Genomic DNA, 25228 nt, shown 5'->3' with positions numbered 1-25228 from the left:
TTTGTGTTACAGTTTAAAAAGTTCCAGTGAAGATGTACAAATTTAAAAAGTATAAAGTTAAAAGCTCCTTTTTTTGAGACTTTAATGATATCTTCTGGAAAAAAAAAATTAAGCCCTGGCCGGCTAGTTCAGTTTGTTGGAACCTCGTCCTGATACACCAAGATTGCAGTTTTGATCCCCGGTCAGGGCGTGTTCAGGAAGCAACAATGAATGCACAAATAAGTGGAAAAACAAATCATCATTTCTCTCTTTCTCCCTCCTTTCCTCTCTCTCTGTAAAATCAATACATATAATTAAAAAAAAAAAAAAAGCCTGTAGCCAGGTAGCTCAGTTGATTAGAGCGTGGTCCTGATATGCCAAGGTTAGGGGTTCAACCCCCAGTCAGGGCCTATACAAGAATCAACCAATGAATGCATAAATTAAGTGATACAACAAATCAATGTTTCTTTCTTGAGTCAATAAATTAATTTTTTTTAAATAAGAAAAAATAGCCTGTTAACAGGCCATCCATAGATGAAGGGAGTAAGGCAGCAGCTGGCAGGAGCCTCCTTGCTCTGTCAGCGGGGCCAGGCTGTAACCTCGCACATGCTCTGCCCAGCATGGACTCTGAGAGCACTCAGAGAGCCCTGCACCTTTTCAAGGCTGTGCAGGGACCAGGGTGGCCTCGGTCCTCTTTCCAGGAGGGTGTGGGCAGCTCCTGGGGGCGACCCTGCTCTCCGGGAGACTGCAGTTCTCTTCCCACAGACCCTTGCTGACTTTCCGGGCTGCCTTTAGTCCTAACCGGGGCCAACCCGAAGGCTCAGAGTTTAGGCTAAGAGTTCTGGTAGCACAGAAACATGCAAAAAAGGATAAAGGATACCCAAACAAACCGAGTGAAGAAATCTCATTGAGAGTGTCTGAGCCCCTGGTTCGTGCATTCAGAGGAGGAAGTGATTCTGCTTGAGAAACAATTTTCCTTTCTGGTTTAACCCAATAATGGCTTTGGTACACTTCAGTTTTTTATTAGGTAAAATGAGTAAAATAAGTATAAAGATTCTTGTGCATTAACCTTTCAAAATGTTACTGATCTGTGTTTCTTTTTAAGTAACTATACTCAAAAAAGTTAGAATCAGAGACTTTTAAAGAAAGAGCATCCACCTCCTCAGGTCAGTTACAACACAACCTCCAGAGGGCCTTGCCCGGGCCCCTCCTTCATACGTTCGCATCCTTATACACATTGTTTTGTATAAAACAGTGGTCTACAGAACGTTTTCAAGTATAGATACTCTTTATTGCATTCCTTCATTTGCATTAAACAATATAATATTTATATTTTTCAATATAGTTTTGGACGAAACACAAAGACATTAATTAACCTCACTGAATAGGAGACATAAGTTAATACAATGTGTGCCACTTTCACGGGAAGAGAAAAGAGGCGAGGAGATCTAAACCAGACAAGGAAATCCAGGGCGCCGGTCACCAGGAATCACAGAATTTCACAATAGAACCCACTTTTTGAAAAGCCACAAAACGAGCTAGCGATGAAAAGCTGAAACAAAGCAGGTGTGACATACAAGCCCACCACAGACAGGCAGGTAGCAGCAGCTGGAGATAGCGTGCCCTCTACCACAGGGACAGATGACAGAGCTACGCTCAGTGCCACTGTGGCAACAGGCTCCCTGGGTGGCGTCAAGCACATTCAGATGGCTTCTGATGGCTTGTCCTCACATTTCAAGCAGCTATGGGGACAGAGTGGCATGCTCCATAGGTCTCATGACCAAATACGATGCCCTATTTAAATTCCTTCTAACTCAGTTATAAGACAAAACCTTTGGAAGACGCGTTAGAGGGTAAAGGAAGTGTGTTACGTGGATTGGAATGGCCAGTAGGGACTGAGGGGAGAGCACTAGAAAGTGGTTTACTTAATTGTTTTAGATGCTGGGTAGTACGGATAATTTAAAATGAAGGATACATTCTAAGTAAATCATTAACTTTAGGAAAAAAGAAAACTGGTGATTTAATAAGCCTTTAATATTATACTAAGGAACTGACCCACTTAGAGTTGGACACTAATTAGTACTGAGAGGTTTATTAATTACTTTCTTTAACAACTCCTTTCTTTTTAGGGGTGTACACAAAATCTTTCACAAGTTTTTAACAACAACTACCAGGCAGAAATGACTCGCATACCTCTTACCACAGAGGAAATCAGTTACATTAAGGGGATGTCACAGCCAACACAGTGATAATCTGACTTTCTGCTGAGAAAGATCTCCTGGTTACAGCTTGGAAACATCTCCGAAAATAGAGAGCAGCATCTTAGAAAGCCAAAGGCCTGTTTCTTCAGGCAAAGATAACCACCAGCTTTCTGGGAGGACTTGAACCAAATGCCCGCGTACCTTCAGCGTTAGCACACGGAAGCTGTAAGATCATCCCTTGGAGCCCTTTCCTCTATTCACTGTTCCCGGTGTACCTGTCCACAGGCTTCCTTCTGACAGGCCAACCGTCGTCTTGCAAAATCATTACATTTATTGAGGGTTTTTGGTTGGGGTGGGGGTCGTAGAGAGCTTAGAATGTGTAGTGTTCACAAGTACAGTATATTTCCCACACTTAAAGACTGAGGAAGAAGGAAGCATCTTAGCTGGCACGGAAAGGTAAGCAGAGCCTTCTAAAGCAAGTTTGTACCTTTCACAAAGTGGCAGAATATCCTGGTAAGTACAAGGAAGGGATTTTATTGCACTAATCATGCGGAGCGAGCACGTGTTGAAGGTAGGGAACATTTCACTTCATTCAGGATCTCGAGTAAATCCAGTGACGATCCCAGGCCTCTTTACATTGGTCACTTCCCTTGGTCACTGTGTGTTTGCAAATAGTTCGTTTTCAAAGTCAAGGGGGCTACTGAAAAAGAAATACCCAAAGTCAAGGGGGCTACTGAAAAAGAAATACTGAAAAACAAACAACAGATGAGGGTCTGCGAAAAAGCCATTCATCACAAAATCACTAGGAGCTTCTTAATGGCTTTTCTAAGTTTCTCACTATGCATCTGGTATTAGATGAGCAAGTCACAAAAGAAAACGGCCACAGCTCCACGCATCTAAAAGCAGGTTCCGGCAAATATGTACCAGTGGGTTTTTCCTGCACTGTGACAAGGAAGTTTTGTGAAGCAGGACAGGGAGCGCAAACCAACAGTACAACCCACTTCCTTGCTTGGGCTCTCAGCCCTACAACACAGTGAAACAGTCTATAAATGAAAACAAAGTTGTCCAAGAAAAGTCTGAGATTTTAAATTTATAAGCACTATAGAGCAATGCTTAGAACAGGCACTGGGATTTAAGAGAGTGGTGAGTCTGGGTGACAGTCTTAAGTGCTGTACATACTTACGCTCCTTCTTCCCTTAAGAGAGCCAAGAATTTCCGCACACGGTATTCAGGATCCATCTAAACACATCAGAAGAAATAAAGACGAAGAGTTAATGGTGCCTTCTAATAACTGCACTTACTCATGCCAAGGAAATGCGAGCTTCATCCTTCCTCCGTGCTTTTTTGCTGAGTCACAGAATTGTGCTGCCTGTTCCTTGACCAGTATTCTGATACACAGGAAAGCAGGCTGCGTCATTCAGGAGAAGTGAATGGGATTTCCTATCACGGAGAACTGCTATATTTGAGGTGCCAAATGACCCAGCGCGTCATTCCCAGGCACCCCTGCACGTGCTCCCTTAGCGGGCCCTGCGTGAGGAGGCAGCGCACCTGTGAGCACTAGTGTGAGACCACATGGCGGCCATTCACGGGTGCCCAAATGGCAACCAAGTCACAGGACTCATCTAAGGCATAAACGTGAGACCAAACTTGAAGAATCAATGTTGACTAAACAACTAGAGAAACAGCTTATTCAGTCTTTATGATCAATAATCTAGCTTTTCTTGGCCTTGGTCTCCCTTCCGTAGATGCTTCTTTGCAGTTAATGAAAACCACTGTGCTAAAACTAAAAAAAACAAAGCGTGGGGCTCCCTCCCCCAGTGCGGCCTCTGGATAATCGGGTCTCTGCAGACGAGCACAGTGCTGTGAGCCTACGGAACGATGGAGGTGTTCTGGTTCGGGGCGTCATGAGTAACTGTCAATTTTCACCTTAAATCCATATTTATACTAATTTGCTTATACTTTATTTTCATTGGTCCACTCACCAGAGATGTAAAAGTATCTAAAAAATTGTCATTAAAAACATCTTTAATTCCTTAAGTTGAATTTTTATTGTAAGAAACACGCCTAACTTTAAAAAATGTTCCTGGGCAGGAGTCTGTTTCCCAAGAGGGAACTCCCTGCCCTCCGGGAGCGGCTTTCAGATGCTCGCGCAGCTGTGGGTGAACGCGCAACTGGGCTCCCCTCTAACCACTTTTTTTTTGTTTAAAGATCTCTTCTATCACAGAAAAACATCCAGCAGAAGTTTCAAATGTATCAAAGTTAAGAGGTCAGACTACAAAGGACTAAGAAAAAGTGTGAACAGCTAACAAAAGAAACATTTTTCTTCTTTGGGAATAGAATTACATATGAATCAATTGTCAGCTTCTTTAAAAAAAATGGAACTGGCTGGAGCTCAGTTGCAGTCAGTACTTGCAGGTCTTTGCCCATTAAATATATTTAATATGTGTGAGCAACGACTTACTGACTTGCCTGTAGCAATGGAATTAAAAGTCAAGAGAAAGGGAGGAAAAAAGTAATCTAGATAAATGACTTTATTCCCTCAGGTGACATCCAGTCAGAGCAGATCCTCAGCACTGTGCAAGTTTTAACAGAATCGTGTATGGTGAGCAGAGAGGTAACATGACTTATACTCTGCTAAACTACATGCCTCTTCGCTTGGGCTCGGGCTCTCTAAGGCAGATCTAAAGGGAATTCACTCAGCTGCACGAAATCCATCTGACATGAAGGGGTTCAAGCTCAGAGGCCTATGAAGTGTCAGTCGCTGGAGATTAGGCCCGACTGCCCGCTTTCACTTCCCAGCCCACATACATAAGCGGCATTAACTTGATCACTGACCTGCAGGCATGAAAGGAAGAGGAAGGGGTAGGGATTCGGGAGAAAAACCCACATAGTTTCTTCTATGCAATTACTGGGAAAAAAATTGTGCTGAAACTAAAAAAATGAAGGGTTGAGCTGCCTATCTGACAGGTTTATCTTTTTCCAAGGAAAGGGCCAATACAGCTGCATAGGCACCTTTCCCAAGAAAAACCCTATGCAGAATGATTAGTCTGTAACTTTAATTCACTGTTCAAAATGGGAAATAAACAAACTGGCTTAAAAACAGTCCACCTGAAAGTTCAACAGATTGAACTTTAGGTTTCTGAAAACCACAATCTTATTTTAAAATAAGATTCACCAGCAAAGATGAAAAAGCATTCACTTTGTGTTTCCAGTTGTTAGTGGTCAAGAGCCTATTGTGGGGGTAACTGAAACTTCACCTCTGCCACCCACTGCTCACCAATGGCAGGACTGTGCGGCAGTGCATATGCTCAGAAGGTAGCCTCGGACCTGGGAAAGACTCGCTGAGTGAAAGTTTACTGAGCACCTACTCTGTGTCCAGCTCTGTTCCAGAGACTGTGGATTCCACAGTGTCAGCCGATGGTGCTGAACTCAGAGAGCTCAGTGAGGACACATTTATTATCTAACTTGATAAACATAAGAAGACACAGGATGGGCACATGGAGGGGTGGAGTTCCAAAATGAGGAAAGGTAAGTTGCCAGCAGACTTGAGAAAGTCCCAAAGTAGCTTCATCTGTCTTTGCCCAGGCAGCAGCGGCTCAGTTTTCTATGGGTGCTGAACCCTACAGTAGTTGGTGTGAAGTTTCTAGGAGCCCAGGCCAGGGGAACATACATAGCGCCCAAGTCTCCTCTGCACAGCTCGATTACTTTGTCCCCTAAAACAGTCTCCCAGACCCTTTTTGGTATATGTGTGGTAGCTTCCTGACCTCTGATGGTAACTTTATACCCCCTCCATCAACTGGCTGGGACCTCGGATAACTGACAACCTGTGGGATATGCACCCTCACTGCTGAGATGAGGAGCAGCGGAACAACTGCTCTTTGAAGTCCTTTCTAGTTCTACGATCAGGTGACTCCCAAAGTTAAAACTTAAAAATAATTTTATAATCTTTTCTTCTATTTTTGAATTTTCAGTGGGAAAGAAAAGTACCAGTAAGTTACTGTTTGCTCTCAGGCTACTAATATCAACTTCAGTTTGGAAATAATGTAAGAAAATTAGCCCTGGCTGGTGTGGCTCAGTGGATGGAGCGCTGGCCTGCAAAACAAGAGATTGCCAGTTCAAATCCCAGTCTGGGCACATGCCTGGGTTTTGGGCCAGGTTCCCAGTAGGGGGTGCACGAGAGGCAACCACATACTGATGTTTCTCCCCCTCTTTCTCTTTCCCCTCTGTCTAAAAATAAATAAAATCTTTAAAAAATTGTAACAAATTAGAACTTCAGCAAAAGGAAATATAAAACCTGTAGACATAGCATAAAGCTTCTATGACTCACACAGAGAAGGAAGCACCTTACCTGTAGGGACATCTCGATCAACATTAGCAGCTTCTTGATTCCTATCCAGACCTGCTTCCCTTTTACTTGCTGTGCAATTGTGGTACGTTCCTTATCCTTGAAGTTGCCCAAAAGCTACAAAAACAATAAAAGTAATGAAAGCACTGCTATAGTGAGTGAATCAACAACATTAGTTAATTTTCACGCTTTTCCTTAAGAGAACAATGACAAAGACTAGTTGATTGGTTCAAGTTGACAGGATTCCCTCCTATTTTAAAATCTACCCTGACCTTCCTAACCCATTAGGTGTAGTTATGAAAGTGAAAATTGGTACTCTAAATTCCGCTTTCCTATAGGCCTCCAATATAATTTAGAGGTATATTTGCTGGGGGGAAAATAGCTCCAATCCATAATAAATATCAGTTAAAATTTTTAACATTCCTTTCTAGGAACAAACCTGTATGCGTCAGAGCAGGCTAAATATAATCCTCTCCCCAACACCGGCACAAAAGCTGCGCGAGCAGGTAACCTACAGACATTCACCATATAAATAATTTCCATTTTGTTGGGAGTAGCCCCAATTTTATGGGTCTTGAGGATTTTAAGAAGCCCTCACCACCGTTGAAGAAGTCACTACATAAAATTTTCTAACACATCTTATCAAGTCACTTGTATATACTGATATCAATAAAAATTTTAATGAATTAATTTTTTAAAGCCTTTGTTATCCTTAAAAGTATTGAAGAAAACATTTCTGTACTATGAACTTGTTCATGAATCAGTTCCTTTTATTTCTGTAGCTTTTTTGAAGTTTCTAAAGGTTTTAATCATTGTTCCAATTTATCAAATAAATACAAGTGAAGGGGTTGGAAGCTACTCTGAACAACTGATTTTTCCATATTGAGCACGTTACCGCCCCCTCCACCACCCCACATTTCTGGTCCATGTCGCCTGTGTGCATCGCTCATGCTGGGCAGAGTCGTCCATTCCTGGCAGCCTGAGTGCTGCCCATGCTGAGAAGTGGGAAACACACTCTCACTGATAGTCATCTCTCCTTCCTCTAGTTCCTAAAAGCACCCGAAGGTGTAGCCCAGGTCCCATGTTCTAGGTTAACATAGAAACTAAACACCAGGTGTGATGTCTGGCAGCCCTTCGCATTATTTCCAGCCTCAAGTCCTGTCTTATAAACAGTGAGCAATCCACTGACTCATTCTCACCTCCAAAGCCTCCAACAGCTGCTCTCCTGTGGCGATGTTGGGCACGTGGATGGTGGTGCTGAAAGCGGTGAGCATTTCCATCTCCTGGAGGACGTCTTTGCGGCTGGTGGTCCCAATGATGAGAAGCTTGCGGCCCTGATCGTGGAGAGAAAGCATGTGAAAATGCACAGGACAAAGCTGATTAGAACACTTGACAGGGTAGGCCTGAACAATACCCACTTATTTAATCACAGAAATGTAAATGATTAGGCAAGAGAGAAAAAAATTCGGAACTGTCCTCCTGAAATCAAAAGAGAAGAATCAACATGATTCAGAAAAAGCAACACTTCTTTGGAACCTGATTTAGAAAGAGGCAACAGCTTTCTTCTCACTCACGTCTATAAAATAATGGCTTAGAAAGTCCGGGAGACATACAAGCCGAGACACTTCAGTACATGTTTGTAATTCGTTTCCCACCGCCAACATGGCGTGTGTATCACGGGAACTGGGAAAATGAAATGAATGAATGAAAAGTCGGTGTTCAAGTTCACCCACTTGGCAAAGCTTTGCTATGATTTTTAGGAGTAGTGTAATAATAATATTTTACATGTTCTATAACATTTAACTGTGAAAGGCATGGTGTTAAGTGCTTTACGTAATTGTCTTATTTAATATTTTTAAATTTAATTTTCATCTTCCATCCCAAAATATACCGAAAGATGCTTACAAACTACACCAGGTTTGGGCCACCACTCCGCACCTCCTCTCTCCAGAGGCCATTCTCTTAGCTTTCTTCCTGGCACTTCCTTCCTTGTCTTCAAATAACAAGGTTACACTATTGTTTTAAGAGTTTTGTTTCCATCTTTCAATATTATTTATTAGCCTCCTATTATGGAAGATGGTTATTTAATATTAATTTTATACTTACTCCCCCCCACCCCAATATATCCTTCTCATCCTTCTAACATAGTTATTTCAGTTTTTGGTTAATCTATGTTCAATATTTATTATGATTATATACATGTGATTTACAGCTAAGCCATGTAGTTTAGTATTAATTTCCTTTCTTGGGAAACATTGTGCTTACATTAGAGTCACTAACTGCCACTTCCCGACTTTGCTTAGTTTACCAGGCACCCATCCCGAGTCCATCCCCAAACACACACAACCACGAGCGCCCTCTCTGCACACTCAGAAACGTCAGGGAACTCGGGACGGTTCCCTCCTGGAGCGCTCTGCTCTCCGGACCTGTTCTACAGCCACAGTTCTGGAACCTTCCTCTCTTCCGTCATCATCCCATTTCCTAGCCTTCCTTTTTCTTTATTAATTCTCTCTTTCTGTGGTATATCTACTTCAAAGGCTTCCTCAGAAATTTGGTATAATAGAGGTAAAAATTCAAACATTTCCTTGAATATCTGGAAATGACTTTATTCCACCCTTAATATTGTACACACTGTTCATACTTGATAGTGTGGCTAGGTGTGGGGAGCCAGGTGAGAGGTCCTTTCCCCTCAGAATTTTGAAGGCACTGCTCGCTCCATCGTCTTAATTTTCAGTGTTATTGGCTAGAAGACTTACACCATTCTGATTTTCTGACTCTTTGTTTCTAAATATAATTTTAAAGGGAACCTTTCTTTATCCCTAGATTCTGTAATTTAAAAATTATGTATCTTGAGGTAAGTTTTTCCTTACTCATTCTGCTGGCATTAGATGGGTTTGTTCTAAACTGTAAACACCAATTCAGTTCTAAGAAATTTCTTTATTTCCTTCCATTCATTTTCTTTCCCCTGCGCTCCCACCCCCCACCCCAGAACCTCCATTAGTTGGATACTGGTCTACTTGTAATCTTCTAATTTTCTTACTTTCCTTTTCTTTTGTTCTTGGTTTTTATTTCTTTCTTTAATACTTTTTAGCTTAGCATCAGCTTTATCTTCCAACCCTTATATTAATCTCTTTCTATCACATTTTTTATTTCTAACAGCCCTTTGTTATTTCTTGAATTTTTTTTATTTCATCCTATTATATTTCGTGGATACGATACCTAATTTTAGATTTCTGTGAATACTACAGATTTTAAAAATGTTTTCTTCTGTTCTCAGCTTTCTCTCTGTTTCCTCTCAGTTTGTTTTTTCCTATTTGTTCATTGGAAGCTTTCCTTAAGAGTGTATCTTTATTTGATGACTAATCACATTTAAGAGTTAAACTAATAAGTGGGAGCTCTGAGTCTGAGGGCTTCACTACAGGATAAGGATGATCAGATAAGACTTGGCTGATTATTGGGGGTCCCTCAAAGGTCAGGATGCATAATTTTTTTCCCAGAGAAGAACCTTCCAACCCTTTTCCTGAGGACTATGAAGCCTAGTTTCCTGCATACTGGAAGCAGATGGGGGAAGGGGTCTGAGTACCTCACAGTCCAACACGGAGACTTTCATTTGCTCCTATTTGCAATCTCTCATTTAATGTTCATTATAATCCTGAGAATTCAGTATTAGCATTATCTCTATTTTACTGATGAAGGAAGTTTTATCTCACAGAAATAAGTAATTTTTTCAAGGTCAACTAATAAAAGACGGAGCCAGGAATGGAAACCAGATCCAGAATCCAACAGGGTATGCTGCTTTTCTTCATGAAGAAAAACACATGAAAAAAAGTATTTACTTGGAAAATGGAAGAATAAATCTTAAACTCATGTCACTAGATTTATACACACTCATTCCATAGATAAGCTTTTAATACAATCATTAAGTCTATTCACAGATCTTAGAAATTCAGGCTGTTAAAATAAATGTGGAAATAATTATGTGGAAATTAAAATAAATGTAGGAAGGCATGCTAGCCCATCTCAGTCTTCCTCCTTGTTTTTGCCGGTCATACTGTGCCGAGAGTGGGTAACGCCCCAACAAGGACGTGTCAAAGAAACAAAGCTGAGACCCTCTGGTATAATTAATGATCGGCATATCATGTGACTGTGTAAAGCCTATGGGATAGATGTATACCTGTGATGTATACAGATGGAAGGGAAATCATTATTGCGAGTGAAGAATTCAAGTAGCTACAAATCAAACACATGATCAACGGGGCTTTCCCAAGCCCCAGTGCAGCAGTGCCCTAGAGCAGCAGTGTCAGACTCATTTTCACCGGGGGCCCATCAGCCTCATGGTTGTCTTCAAAGAACCAAATGTAACTTTAGGACTGTATAAATTAACTACTCCTTAACGAGAGCGAGAGCTCGGCGCTGCCACTGGGTAAAAACAAGGCGCCAGGCCAGATAACACAAGGCACAGGGCCAGATTTGGCCTATGGGCCTTGTGTTTTCCACCTGTGTCCTAGATGAATATGGAACAGACCTTGTATCTATGGACAGATGCAAAAGAGAACATTACAGTACAATATGGAAAGGCAGAGGTGTTATCACAGGATGTCACAGAAGAGGGAAGAAACATGAAACAGAAACGTCTTTTCTCTGGAGGAGGTAACTCCTGAGCTGAGTCTTAAGGAATGAGGAGGTTGATTAGGACAATGAAGGTGAAGGATATTCCAAGCCAGAAGGTGCAGAAATACCTAAGTCCAAAGGCAAAATAACAAAACTGGGGTGTTGCCCTGGCTGGTGTGGCTCAGTGGACTGAGCGCCAGCCTGCAGACTGAAAAGTTACCGGTTTGATTCCCAATCAGGGCACATGCCTGGGTTGAAGGCCAGGTCCCCCCGTTTGGGGGTGTGTGAGAGGCAAACAATCACTGTTTCTCTTACACATCAATGTTTCTCTTGTTCTCTCTCTTTTCCCCTCTTTCTAAAAATAAATAAATAAAACCTTAAAAAAAAAAAAAGAACCTGGGGTGTAAGGGTAATTACGGACACACAAAAACTTGTAAATATCTACTGTAACAAAGAAGTGGTACTTTTACCCTACACTCTTAAGTATTTTTCAACCCTGAATTCTAGGAGTGAATTTAGAAACACATTCCTGAAGGCCAATAGATGCCAAAGGCCACACAGGCTGGAACATCCTCCCTACATTTAAAGGAAAGTGGTACTTCTCTTTTTTCCCTTAGGGTTTGAAGGTTCCACAGCCCCCTCACCTTGCTCCTGTAGCACAGAGGGCCCTGGAGGGTGGCATCAAGGAGGAAGCTTCCCACTGCTTCCATAAAGCTGGAACTGACATTTTCCCTGTGAACCTTTCTCCTAGCTAACAGTGACTCGCTCTTCAGAGTGTTGAAAGACTGGGAAATGTAGCGCAACTTATAATAGAGATGCTAATTTATGTTTTGCTTTTCTTTTTGTTTAACAAGACTGCAAAACACTGCAGAGAGGTCACGACCCAGGCAAGTTCAGGCCTTGACTTGTAAATCATCATCTTTAAGAAAACACCAAAAAACATTATGAAATGATTAAATTATGCTAGGTCATTTTGTATATTAATTAGTGGAGTGATGATGCTCATGAGGAAGCTTTATCACAAAAAAACAGCTCTGAGTGCGCTGCTCTAATAAACCCCATTATAAGCTGCCAGCAGCATAAAACAGGAAGGCCAGCTTTAAAAATACAAGTTTTAGAGCTCAACCCAAGAGGGTAAATCCAACTTGTTATTGTGTGGCTACCAGTCTTAAGTCTGGTAGACCAGAACGTGCCCCTTGATGGAAAGAAAAGAAGTAGAGCGAGAACATTTGGGGGGAAAAATGTTCCCAGCATCCTCTTTACTGAGATTTGTTGGTCCTGCTGCAATAAAGAAAGGGCCTACATAAAATGACTATCTGCCAATCGGATTATGATGAGCATTGTTCCAAGGTTAAATAAGTATTAGTTAACTAATTCTTGGTGCCATAAGAAGCAACTCAGGTGAAAACATTACCATGAAAAAGGCAGGGCTCAGTCAGGTGTTGATCCTTCAAAACAAAACAAAACAAAACAAAACAAAAAACAACACTTCTTTACATGAGGAAGAATGAGCCGAGTACTAAGCAGTGTCTAAGCCTTTTGCCGCACAAAGGACTAACCAGATAATCCACACCCTTTCATAGGTCCTGCCCATTGACTGGCCCTAATAAACTGATTTGTAACAAAAGTTCATATGGAAGAAAGCTTTTTTTCTTCTTAAATAAAAATGCCACCAATATAACACTGCAGTGAAATGGAAGGGCTGATTTTAACCTGTGAACAAAAGTAAAGTCAGCTATGCAGGAAAGAAAGGCCATTCTTTCCGTATCATTCAATGTGGAGCAAGTGTAATACACCCTCGGTAAGAAGAATTAACTGCGAACAATCGGAGATCCTGAAATGGATTAAGGAGTTTAAAAGTGCAATCCCAAACTGCTGTGTGCTGGAGGCCTTACTCTTTATTTTATGACTGCTAGAATTGTGAAAAACTTTAGAATCTTAAGAGTTTATAAACCCAGTAACTAAAAGATAAAATAGATTAGTTGATCAGACCATGAACAGGAATTTCTTACATTCAGGTACTTACGGAATGATGGGATTTGGTTTGTACTTTCGAAGTGATTACAATTTAGCTGGGAAGAGCACATAAATATTCAGGGGCCACTACCAAGTAACCCACCAGTAAGTGCAAACTCACAATGGCTGAAGGGACACAGCATGTGGGGAGTTTCATTGGAGTGGGGTCATTTGGGAAGATTCCTGGAGAAGTGCAGAGACGCTGACAAAGAAGAGGCCACTGGAGGAGAAGGGACAGGGCTCTGAGGCTGCTAAGTCCTGTGTGGGTGGTGGAGGCAGCTGAGCCAGAGCACTGAGGGCTGGTAATGGAGTCCTTTTTAGAGAGACAGGGAATGGGCAACAATAAAAGGAAGACTCAGAATGCTACACTAAGGAAGGAGATTTAGTAAAAAAGCAACAGGAAACTAGGGAAGGTTCTTGAGGAGGAAGAACTGTGCTGAAGAGAAAGCTGACCCAGGCGGCTGCACGTAGGGTGGTCTGGTGGCCTGGAAGCTGCCACATGGGGTACATGCCGGTTCTAAGAGGAAGCACGCCAGGAGGGTCCGCACCCTTCCCCAGCACTTCTCAGAGATGGCATCCTTTTTAAGGCAAGCCCAGGGCTGGCAGAAAGCAAGGGAGACGGCACGTCCCCTTACGGGTAGACAGGTGACTCGGTGCAGCAGGAAAAGGACAGGCAGCATCGCCCACAGCTGTGTGATTCTGGCTAGATTACTGAACTTCTCAGGACCTGTCTCCTCCTCAACCATAAAAATGGGATTAAAAATTGCACGTACCTGTCAGAGTAGAGCATTAGGTGAAGAATGCTTGGGGGAGGGGGTCTTTGCCATTCTGTCACCGAAGGCAAGAATGAAAGGAAGTGAGGGCTTGAACAAATGGGTCTTGAGGGGAACCTGAAAAATCGTCCTCTGTTTAGGACGTCAAGAATGCATGGCGTTAAGTCCAGTGGGCGAGCAGTGGGGCGCCTGAGAATTCCTCTCTTCCCAGCGACACTGGCACTAGCAGCAAAAGACTCTGAGACAGCACATTCCCCCAGAAGGCCCAGATTCACTGGTGAGGTGAAGATGAGAACACCCGTCTTCAGCTTAAAGAGGGCTGCAGGGAGGCCCAGGCAGGCCGAGGCTAAAGATCAAACACCCCCGGAGAAGCTGTGGCAGTGGTGAGGGTGAGGCCCCCCCGGTGAGCAGCAGCGACGTTGAGGGGAACAGTCAGTTCTGGGCAGAGGGCCTGGGAAACACTCTCGGTAAGAGGTGGTTCAGTCCGTCACTCACACTAGCTTCATTCTTGAAAGGGGAATAATTTCTCATATTTTTTACTTAGTCTGCATGATTCAATAGAGATGTTTTAAACAATTCTACGTAACAATTTATTGCTGCATTTATCTGCAAGTCTGACTCTTGTTTCTAGCCCGTCAAGCCCCTGGGGATAAGAGTCACGTTTCACTTACCCACGCCCTGGCAGTTCCTAGCCCCGCACACCTACTGCGCAGGACTCCCCTGTTCCCTCTGCCTGGATGTCCTTTCCCTCCCAGGCGAGGCGTTGCTCGAACGTCCCCTTCGCCACAAGGCCTACACAGCCTCCCACAGCCCCATTTAAAACTGCGATGTTCCCTTCCTCACCTCCCTTCATCCTGATGTTGCCCCCACAGTACAAATCACCTTTTAATGCACTAAATAGTTCATTCATTTGCTGCCTCTACTTATTTATTGTTTATTGCTAGTCCTCCTTCGTAAGGGCAGGACATCCGTTTGGTTTTATCGATGTATTCAGGGCTAGCCTGGCACATGGTAGAAGTTAACGAATTTGTGTTGAATGAATGAATGGTGGTCTCAGCGTAGGCCTCCAGGGTAGCAGATCACTTCTTTGTTACATCCTCTCGTCTGGCCCTGGGAAAATGCACACCCCACCAAGTGTTCAACGGGAAAATGTACTCTGAGCTCCAAGTGTTGAATGCTTCGATAGCAACAACTTTTAAAGAAAATAATCTAAAATGAATAGCAATGTATGCTTCGTTTACAATGTGAGTAGATGTAAAGGCTGTTATAGCTCTTTCTTTTAGTTAATGAACTGATCAATAAACAGTTAAGCTACCAATTAGATAATGCAGACTTCTCTAACAGAGGAAAGATAAGATTCATTGGAAGCCACTAATTTAAGCTAGTGAGATAACAAGTATTATTAAGCATCTCCTACAAGTCTCGGTTTCCCCCAACCAAGGGAAAAAATGGACTCCCATTAAAAACCACACGGAGTCTGGTCAGGGCGAGGAGAGGCATGGGGCCTTTCTGCACATCCTGCACGCATTTCTGATTTCTTGTGCTCAGATGTCTGCAACTTTTGGGGGGGGGGTAGTTAAATGTTTAAGTTGAATACCAAAGGAAGGATGTTTCAAATAAATCATGCTACAACTAGGCAGGCAACTACACTTAACCTCTCCATTAGATTTTTTCCCCTGAAGCAAATTCTTGGTCTACCGTCTTTGTAACCATCACAAGTAGGGCAGGGGACAACAAGGAGGGGAACCATGATGCACACTGGATGCAAAATGAGACACTTCACCCCGAAGAACTGTAAATAATTACTTACTATAGGCGGGCAGCCCACTTTGTAATATTAAAGAATATTTTAGTAGCAATTTATGAAAGAGACACCAAGTCATCAGATTTTTACACTTGGAGCAGCTCTTAAAGGTTACTTGGTCCTTGCCTTCTCCTGCGTCGGTTATTTTGCAGCTGAGAAACCTGGGGTGAGAGGTGAAGTGATCTGTCTGAAGCTTTTATATCCGGGAGGGAGAGGCAGCTGAGTTCAGGCCTCACTGAAATTCCCACTGAGCTCTGCTGCCCACTGTTCTTACTTGTGTAGTTTTAACTCACATCAGCAACCGCTGATCCTTAATTATGAGTTAGGTAAGATACATTACCTAGAAATTATGATCCCTGAGCTCTTAGGAGAAAAGGTCAAAGAAATTAAGAAGATAAAAAGTTGTACCCTTAGGATGCTCGGTGCCAGAGGAGTAGTTTTGCAGGCGTGTTCTCGCACCGGAAACGGAGGCCGGCGACCCGCGGTGGAACCCGAGCCCTCGGGCCGGTGCCCGCAGCGTTCCTTCCCCACGTCCCTCAGCTTCTGGCTGGATGTGCCCTGAGATGGCCCCTCTGCTCTGTCAGGTCAATTTTCTTAGTTTTTATTTAGTTTCTACCTCTATGCTTTTTATCCATGGTATTCCTCTTTATTAAAATGCTTTCCAGAGTCCCTACCCATTTGCAATCATCTCTTGCGCTCCAGGTATTTCGGAACTTGCCTGCTCCCCACGCTCGGCCCTCCTCCATCCCTGAACGACCCAGCCCACTGCTTCAGGCCCTGACCTCTCAGGACACGGAGCCCACGCGCCCGGTGACCACACCTCTTCTCTGGAGGCCACTTTGCCAAACGATTTCGACTACCCAGAACACAGTCAAAACACAAGGAATACGCACAAATCCTTGAGCTTCTAGGACTGAAAGCAAAACACGAAATAAAGTGAGGTTCAGGAGGCTGAACCTGGGCGTGCTGACTCGCCCATCGGTAACGAGGGCCCATAAGACTTTTGTGGGAGGCCCACAAAAATATTCTTTCTTTTAAAATCAGAAAAAAAGAACTTTCAGGTTAAACAAAGCGTTTTAGATACGAATAGTTGAAAAATAACACTTTGACTTCTTTTATTTAATGGGTGAAGGGGCCCACACCAGTCGTAATGTGGCCGTGCTCACAGGACGGCTCTCTGCACAGGCCACCTCCTCTCCCTGCACAAATGACTCCTGGGCCCTGGGGGTGGCCTTTCTCCTTCACAGATGACCAGAAGCAGCAAGTCAGGAGGGGAAACTGTCAGAGGCAGAAACTAATACAACTCATAGCAAAACCATTAAAAACAAGAGGCCCAAAAATTCAAAAACAAGACAAGAACGGCACACTGGGCCCACTCACTGACCACCACGGCAGGCCGGTGCATTCTGATAGCTCTTACTGTTACTGGTGGTGTTGCTGACCCAGGCAATTATGGTTGGGATGACAATCCGTATTCATTAACATAGGGTGTATGATACTTAGCTTCAGATACCAAAATATATGTAGCAATTATTTCCTTTTTTTAAAAAAAATCCACATCCAAGGATACGTTTATTGATTTGAGAGAGAGAGAGACATCAATGTGAGAGCGAAACATCGATCAGTTGCCTCCTGTACGTGCCCTGATGAGGGATTGAACTTTCGACCTTTTGGCGCGTGGGACAGCGTGCCACCACCTGCCCAGGGTGCCAGTTTTCCTTTTAAAAAGGGCTCAAGTGGTGGTGAACGCACAATGCAATACACAGATGATGTAACCTGAAACAGAATTTTATTAAGCAATGTCACCCCAATAAATTCAACAAAAAATCAAATAAAGGCCAAAGTATGATAATTAATATTTAAAGAGGTTAAGATTCAGTCATTTGGAGAAAACGAAGACTTTGAGTTCTTACACATTCCTATTCTTCCCTCCAGTGACACTGAATATGCCACATGAAACCTGAGATATAAGTAACTGTACATGAAACATATCCTTAAAGTCCCAAGTATCAGTTAGTATGTAAATAATACATCTGCTGACTCTGGCGTAGCATACCCTTCACTGTCTCTCCCTACTGCTGCTGAGCTAGAACTCCGTAGCATGGCACAGCGGCCCTGAGAGATCCCCCTTTCCCTCGTCTTTCAAGACCAAGATCAAGAACTACTACTTAGGAAACATTTGCAGATTTTCTCAGGTAAAGTGGACCACGCTTTCCTTTACATTCCACTGGAACCCTAGCTAACTTATAAAACCTAACTACACAAATCACGCTTACACATCAGAGTCACCAGTCGGCCTCGGTATGGATTAGAGAAAAAACACCCTCCTCGGTGAATGAATTAGAAAAAGCAGTTGTCTGGGTGCATGTAACGACCTCTGCCCCCAGCCCACACAGGCCCAGCACCGTGTGTGAGTAAAAAGGTGCCTCTTCCCCTCTTCCTGAGGCACAGGGTTGCCAGGTAAAGCTGGTGTATGCCCCAAACACTGAATGGGCTAAGCTTACATTAGAAAATTACTTGATGTCCTTCTGAAATGTGAAATGTTTACCTATATTCAGTTTACTAAGTCTGGCAACCCTACTCAGGGCAGATTCAGCCGCACACCAGAGTGGACGGCTTGGTGAGCAGGGTGCAGGCTGGATGTCCACCCCGCCTTGCCACTCAATCTGGGGCACAAACTGCACAACTGGACACATGGTCCTGGATTCTGAGCTCTTTGAGGGCAGAGACGGCGTCTTACTCATCTTCGTGTTTCTAGTGTGGGGAACAAATGCACATCCTGGTAAAAGCACGTATTCCTTAAATACTGCAGACTTGCCTGTCAAAAGGAATATTTTTGGGAGGAAAAGAAACTTCCCATCTCCTTTCCATGAAACTTAATACAACTGTCACCATCTGTCTTTGTCAACCTCGGTCACACTGGCATTCAGCAGCCATAAGCCCCACTGGAAGCCCAGCCCGAGCCGAGTGCCCGGTGGGTTTCCAAGGACAACTGTGTGGTCAGGAGGCACAGCACCCTGTACTTTCGGGACCACAGGGCGTCTCACGTTAAATCAGCCCCAAAAGAATAAATAAGATTAAAAACAACATTATACATAGACAAGCTGGGAGATAAAGGTAGGTTCACTTAACTGTTAGTCACAGAAAATTAATTGGAAGGGTTAGAATAAAAGAATTTTGACAGGTATGCTAAGTTAAAAATGAAAATAATAGTATACCTGTTGGTTTTATTTTTCCTGACCATAAAGTAATAAATTCTTATTAAAGAAAATTTACAAAACACAGGAAATACTAAAGTAGAAAAAATCATCTATAATCCTACCATCTAAGTCATAGCAGTTGTCTTTTTAAAAAAATATTTATTTATTTATTTTTAGAGAAAGGGGAAGGAAAGGAAGAGAAATATTGATGTGTGGTTGCCTCTCACATGCCCCCAACCAGGGACCTGGCCTGCAACCCAGGCATGTGTCCTGACTGGGAATCGAACCCGTGACCTTTCAGTCTGCAGGCTGGCGCTCAGTCCACTGAGTCCAGCCAGGGCTCAGTCATAGCAGTTGTCCTTTAAGACTAAGAAAGACTAGATTTGCCTTTCACTTTTATTTTTAATTTCATTCTGTAAAAAATTTCCTTCTGTGTATGCGTTTTAAAATGCACATTATCTTATAAAATAATACCTGTATTAAACTATTGGGAGGATGAGTTAAAATATTTTTTACTAGTAGGGGTATGTGTTCAAAGTTTGGAGGCCATTCACATAAAGGCAATCACAATAAACACTTCTGGCACACTCGCTCCAGTCCTTCCTTCTCTACCACTGAAATCACACTACAAGAACAACTGAGGATCAAGTGCAAGGTGATTTGATAGTTATGCAGGCAGCTGTTGACATAGGCCCAGTTTATATAGATAACAGGTCACTAGCTGAGTGGCCAGAGCTTTTCATCTGACTGCCGTCACTTGGTATTTCTCCCTGTCCTCCCTTCCCATTATCACCCCTCTTCTTCGAGAAACTGGCCCCTTCTTCTGCTTGCCCCAGGGCTGACGAAGGCAGCATCGGCAGGGGCAAGATGGCTGGCAGCTCGAGGGAAAAAGCGAGCTGCTGCGCTCTTCTTGCCAACGTTTCCAGGGCTGGTTTCTTTAGCAGTAGCCCGTGGAGATGAGCTCCTTTGATAGGCGCTGGTCACTTTGCTAGTTTCAGATATTTGTGGGTGTGTGTGCAAGGGAAGACAGACTGAGAGTTTTCTTTGAAGTGAATGATAAACTAATAACCGAGCTGTGCTTTGCAGTTTATAAAGAACTATAATGAAGATTTATCCTATTTAATTCTCCCAACCTAAATATTCCTGTTGCTTCTGCTTTATAAACGAGAAAGGTGAGGTTCAGAAGTTAAGAGACTGGATTCATAGTCGAGTCTCTGAATTCTAACTCCTGTGCTAGTTATGCTGCCAATGCACATTCTATATGTAGCTAAGAATCACCACTTTCAGAATGTCCACTCAACAAATGTTATCATCTATACAGCCTCAATAGGTTAAAAGAAAGGAAGAAAGGCCCTCACTGGGGTAGCTCAGGCAGGAGGAAGTACCCCATTTTATAGATGAAGAAATGGACACAAAGGGCAAAGGGTATATAGCCAGAAGCCAGCTGAGCTGAGACTCAGTCTTGGGTTTTCTGAGTCCAAGTCCAACACAAAGAGTAAGTTCTGCAGAGACGGCAATCATAACTAGATCCATGGCCCCATGGGTGACCATGACACCATAATCAACACTTTCTACCACTGATACTGCATCATGGTAATGCATTTAAGGCAATGGGGCTAGATAAAGACATTCTGGCAGTGAGAGAATATTTGGTCTCAGAACCACAGCATTTCTCAGATGATTAAAACAGATATTTAGTTTTGAGTTATCTGAAAGTGATATATATGTCTTATACTTTTCTTGTATTCATTGATACCTATTATAGACATGTTCTAACAAAACATCCTATTTTGAAAACATGGTATTGTTCAGCAAATATCTGTAGCTATGTTTTTATAAAAGGACTCACCAAATTTCTTTTACTGTTTTTTAATGTGTTTGAAGTTGTTCTACATATACAGTCACGTGCCACTGAATGACGGGAGCATGTTCCGAGAAGTGTGTTGTCAGGGGGTCTGTCATTGCACACACAGCACAGAGCACACTCACACACACCCAGACGGCGGAGCTACAATTGTTGCCGTATGTGCTATACTTTCACACAGCAAGGAGCGCAGGTTCGTTTGTACCAGCACCACTGCAAACACGCGAGGAGTGCATCGTGCTACCACACGGCGGCTGTACTATCCTAGGCAACGGGAACTTTCCAGCTCCACCGCAGCCCTGTGGGACTGCTGCGGTGTGTGCGGCCCATCGCAGGCCAAAAAGCTGTTGGGCAGTGCATGGCTGTATACGTGTTATGTGCAAGTTCAAGTTACACAGAACTTTATAAGACAAGCTACTATAAAGCAAAATATATTTATAGAAAATTTTATATGATATAGTAACTATCTCATGTTACTGACTTAATAAATGGAGAAACCATTTAGGAATCATTAAATGGTCAAGTATCCTACAGCTTTTTTACAACAGAGAAGTCCAATGCGAAAGTCACCGCTAAACCGGTGATTACGATGAATGTGTCTGGCCAAGTGACTAAAACCTCTTTCCTAAAGTAGTTGTATATCTTATTGAGTCATATTGTAGTCATTAGCCAGGGTTAATTTTGAACAGATAGACGGGAAGATACTCATGTTTAGGCCTGCTCCATCTGGAGTCTCTTCTATTATCTGTTTATTTGGCTAAAGCAACCCTAAGCTTGAACAGTTGCTTAATATTACCAAGACTTCCTAATAACATCTCTGAAGTGAGAGTGTGTGAGGACAGCATACAAGGATTATATAAAAAGCAATCTTACCTAGAAACTGGTTGTGTTAAAGTGAAACCACGGAGAAACAAGCATGTCTGCTGGGTTTCCAGCAGGAGTCTCTGAATGGTTTCTCTCTGGCTCAGACACTGCACCCTGTAGTTGACTTCTTTCTTATTAGGTGACATTCCTAGGTGCCAGGGCAGTGAGGAGTTATTTTTTTCAACAACTTTATACTTCAGCTAAAACTCGAGCAACTGTTAGGTCTGAGTTCTACATTAGCAACAGTGTTGTGAATTTGGAGTGATCTTCTTTTGTAAAAGTTTGCATTTTCCAAAGAGTTTTACAACCGGTATGCTGCATATGAGTCTCAGGTGGACTAAGTTATCAACTCTCGTCTGCCCTTGGGAAGGCTGGGCTGGCTGCGTCTCTGGCAGTTGCGAGCGGCCTCGCCCCACCACCCGAGGGCCACATGGAACGTGCTTGTCTTCTGTATGCCACGATCTGAGACAGGCTGGGAGCACTGAGGTGAACGAGGCATGGCTCTCCGTAAATTACAGGACTGCTCTGGCACCTACGGACGTGGTCTTCCAGCGTGACTCCCAGTGTCAACTGAACCCAGCATTAAAGCAGTCAGGTCAATGGGCTTAACTATTGCCCATTTGCACACACTTGCTGAGGAAACTGGGAAGTCACGTCATTTTACCCAAGGAGTTCCTTTTCAGGCACTTTACCCTGTGTCTCCCCAGCCCCACCCAAAAAAGAAGGCCCCAGAAGCACTCTATGAGGAAAATAATACAGTCGCTGCCGCGGCAGGCTGCGGGACGCTTTACCTGGCCTTGCCGCTTCTCCACTGCAGCTTCCTTGACATTAAGACCAGGGCTTTCAGCCTCCTGATGGTGAAAAGCACATTCCCCTCAACTTCCATAAATCTGTGAGACCTGAAAAGAGCCCCAGTGTCATCAAGTAAAAGAGCCGGCTTTAGGACTCTCGCTGGAAGGAGGGGTGTCTTCCAGCCTCTCACCGCTAAGCCGGACATTTCCTAACACTGGGCAAATTGTACGTCCAGCTCGGGGCGGGCGAGCCGCAGTGGTCTTTTACCCTCCAAGCCAATTGTTAGCTTTTCACAGGAATCAGCAGGGAAGCACATGTGAAACCTCTGTGGTGACGGTGAGCACCCCCATGCCTTGTGTGACTCTGCATGTAGATGAAGCAGGCTGGGAGCTTTCTGAGCTGCTGCTGCTGAGTTCTCAGAGCAGCCCTTTTCTCCGGCGTGGCTCCCTGCTGGGACAGCCCTTTTCAATTTCTCTATCCCCCCTCGATCTCTTCTCCTGCAGAACACAGGGAAACTTGATTGGAATAAAGACCTAGGGAACATGTTTTATTTTCTCCTGTTCAATCCATTTTAGAAAAGCTTTTAATTGGTTTTAAAAAGATGCTAAACAAAATGTGATGATGTTTTTCAGTCTTCATGAACTACAGATACCACTTTTTATACTTTCAAAGGGCTAATAAATCAATCATGAAATTAACTCTCCAGCTACATTTAAAGCAAATCCACTGAATACCAGATTCATTAAAAATCTATGCATTTACTCAGAAAAATTTAAAATTCAAAGAAAATTATCCTAGTAACTGAAATCTGACTTGAATTTTTAGTCCCACACTGAAAATCCAAGACCCAAGCAATCACAAAGGGAAAAAAGGAAGGCTTGTGAACCAGTTTTAATAAGCCAATTTACAACGAGGGAGGGGAGTGGGGGAGGGGGAGAAGTAGAAAAGAGAATATCTTGATACATAACAACATAGTGCCCCTGAAGGGATCCCTTTATTTGAGCATGTGCACACATGCTCACAATTTTTCTGTGTGAAAGCTGGAATTACAACAAATGCAGAATTAAGGATTCTGTGACTGATATGATTACCCTATTGTATATATGTACGGTTCCTTTTTTCAAAGCAAAATGCCTGCAACTTTGCTGTTTCTTGATAGCAATAAAACAATAGCTTTCTACCATCTATGCATTTCTACATATTCATATACTTTTACTATTTGATTGAAAATATCTAAAAAACCTAAGTGTTCCTATTCTAGAATGACAAATAGTCTTGACACTGATTAGCCTGAAATTTTTCCCGCATTTTTCTGAGAGAATACAAACTAAGTTTAAAAAGCAAGGTGATTCAGAGAAAGCATATTTTTATTTTGTTAAAATATCTGCCAACAAGAAATATTTCAAACATTAATTTCTTCTGCCACTGATTCACTTATACAGGAGGTCATTTAGCAGTCCAGATCAGAGCCACCAAATCCCGATTAATGACAGGCTGGTATTCCCTTAAATGAGAATCCCTGCCACTTCCAATTACTAAAGCAACCGGACCCACCTCTTACTTTTACGTATTCCTACAGTCTTTCTTTTCATTCCTAAGAGTAACAGATTTCCACATCCCTTTTCAATGATCCAATTCCTGTTTCTAAGATTTCTCCCAAGCTGGGCCAGGTGCCTTGAGTACATACTCCTTACTTCTAGCTTTTTATATAACTCCCCTTTCATCATTTAAGTAGCTTCTGAAACCACCTCTGTTTTTTCTTTGGTAACCATGTTATTGAGATATATTTTACATAATATACAATTCAGTGATTTAAAGTGTACAATTCAATGGTTTCATAGTATATGCACAGATAAGTGAAATCATCAGCACAAGTTCTAATCAATTTTAGAACATTTTCATCACACAGAAAGAATGCCTGTACCAATTAGCAGTCACCTCCCATTCTCCCATCCACCTCACCAAGTCCTAGGCAACCACTAACAAATCTACCTTCTGTCTATAGATTTGCCAATTCTGAACATTTTGTATAAATGAAATCATATGATATGTAGTCTTTTGTGACTGGCTTCTTTCACTTAGCATAATGTTTTCAAGGCTTATCCACACTATAGCATGTGTCAGCACTCATTTCTCTGTCTTGTTGAATAGTATTCCATTGTACGTATTGTATGTAGCACACTTTATTTTATTTGAACATTTGGGTTGTTTTCATTTTTTGGCTGTTATGAACAATTCTGCCATGAACATTCCTATACAAACTTTGGGGTGGGCATATATTTTCATTTATTTTGGGTATATATTTAGAAGCAGAATTGCTGGGTCATATGGTAACTATGTTTAACCTTCTGAAAAAATGCTAAACAGTTTCCAAAGACTGAACGATTTTTATATTCCCACCAGGGTTCCAATTTCTCTATGCACTTATTATCTGACTTTTAAAAAAATATATTTTGATTATTTTATTACAGTTGTCCCAATTTTCCCCCTTTTGCTCCCCTGCACCTCGTACCCCCATTCCCTCCAGCAATCCCCCCTTAGTTCATGTCCATGACTCATGCATATAAGTTCTTAAAAAAAAAAAAGATTTTATTTATTTATTTATTTTAGAGAGGAGAAGCGAGAAAGAAACATCAATGTCTGGTTGCCTCTTCTGCGCCCCCTACTGGGGAATGTGGCCTGTAACAAAGGAATGTGCTCTGACTGGGAATCCAACCGGTGACTCTTTGGTTTGAAGGCTAGTGCATATGAGTACTTTAGCTATTATGAGTACATATGA

The 25228-nt window shown here is 42.6% G+C and overlaps 1 protein-coding gene across 3 annotated transcripts in view; it reads right to left on the bottom strand.

Moving 5' to 3' along the window:
• Nucleotides 1-1248: 1248 nt before the first annotated feature.
• NSF (N-ethylmaleimide sensitive factor, vesicle fusing ATPase) overlaps nucleotides 1249-25228 on the bottom strand; it is a 130815-nt gene continuing 106835 nt past the window's right edge. Inside the window, exons 18-21 of one of the 3 annotated variants that reach the window (XM_045837118.1) lie at nucleotides 7725-7859; nucleotides 6529-6642; nucleotides 3360-3419; nucleotides 1249-2880 (exon numbers count right to left, since the gene is read on the bottom strand). In XM_045837118.1, coding sequence (XP_045693074.1) covers nucleotides 3360-3419; nucleotides 6529-6642; nucleotides 7725-7859 — 309 coding nt within the window. In that variant the 3' untranslated portion in view covers nucleotides 1249-2880. The other 2 variants (XM_045837117.1, XM_045837119.1) reach the window with 2 other exon arrangements.

The sequence above is a fragment of the Phyllostomus hastatus genome, unplaced genomic scaffold, assembly GCF_019186645.2.
Source record: "Phyllostomus hastatus isolate PE091 unplaced genomic scaffold, TTU_PhHast_1.1 phas_contig_210, whole genome shotgun sequence".
Classification (NCBI taxonomy): Eukaryota; Metazoa; Chordata; class Mammalia; order Chiroptera; family Phyllostomidae; genus Phyllostomus; species Phyllostomus hastatus.
This window is presented reverse-complemented; position numbering and strand designations above follow the sequence as displayed.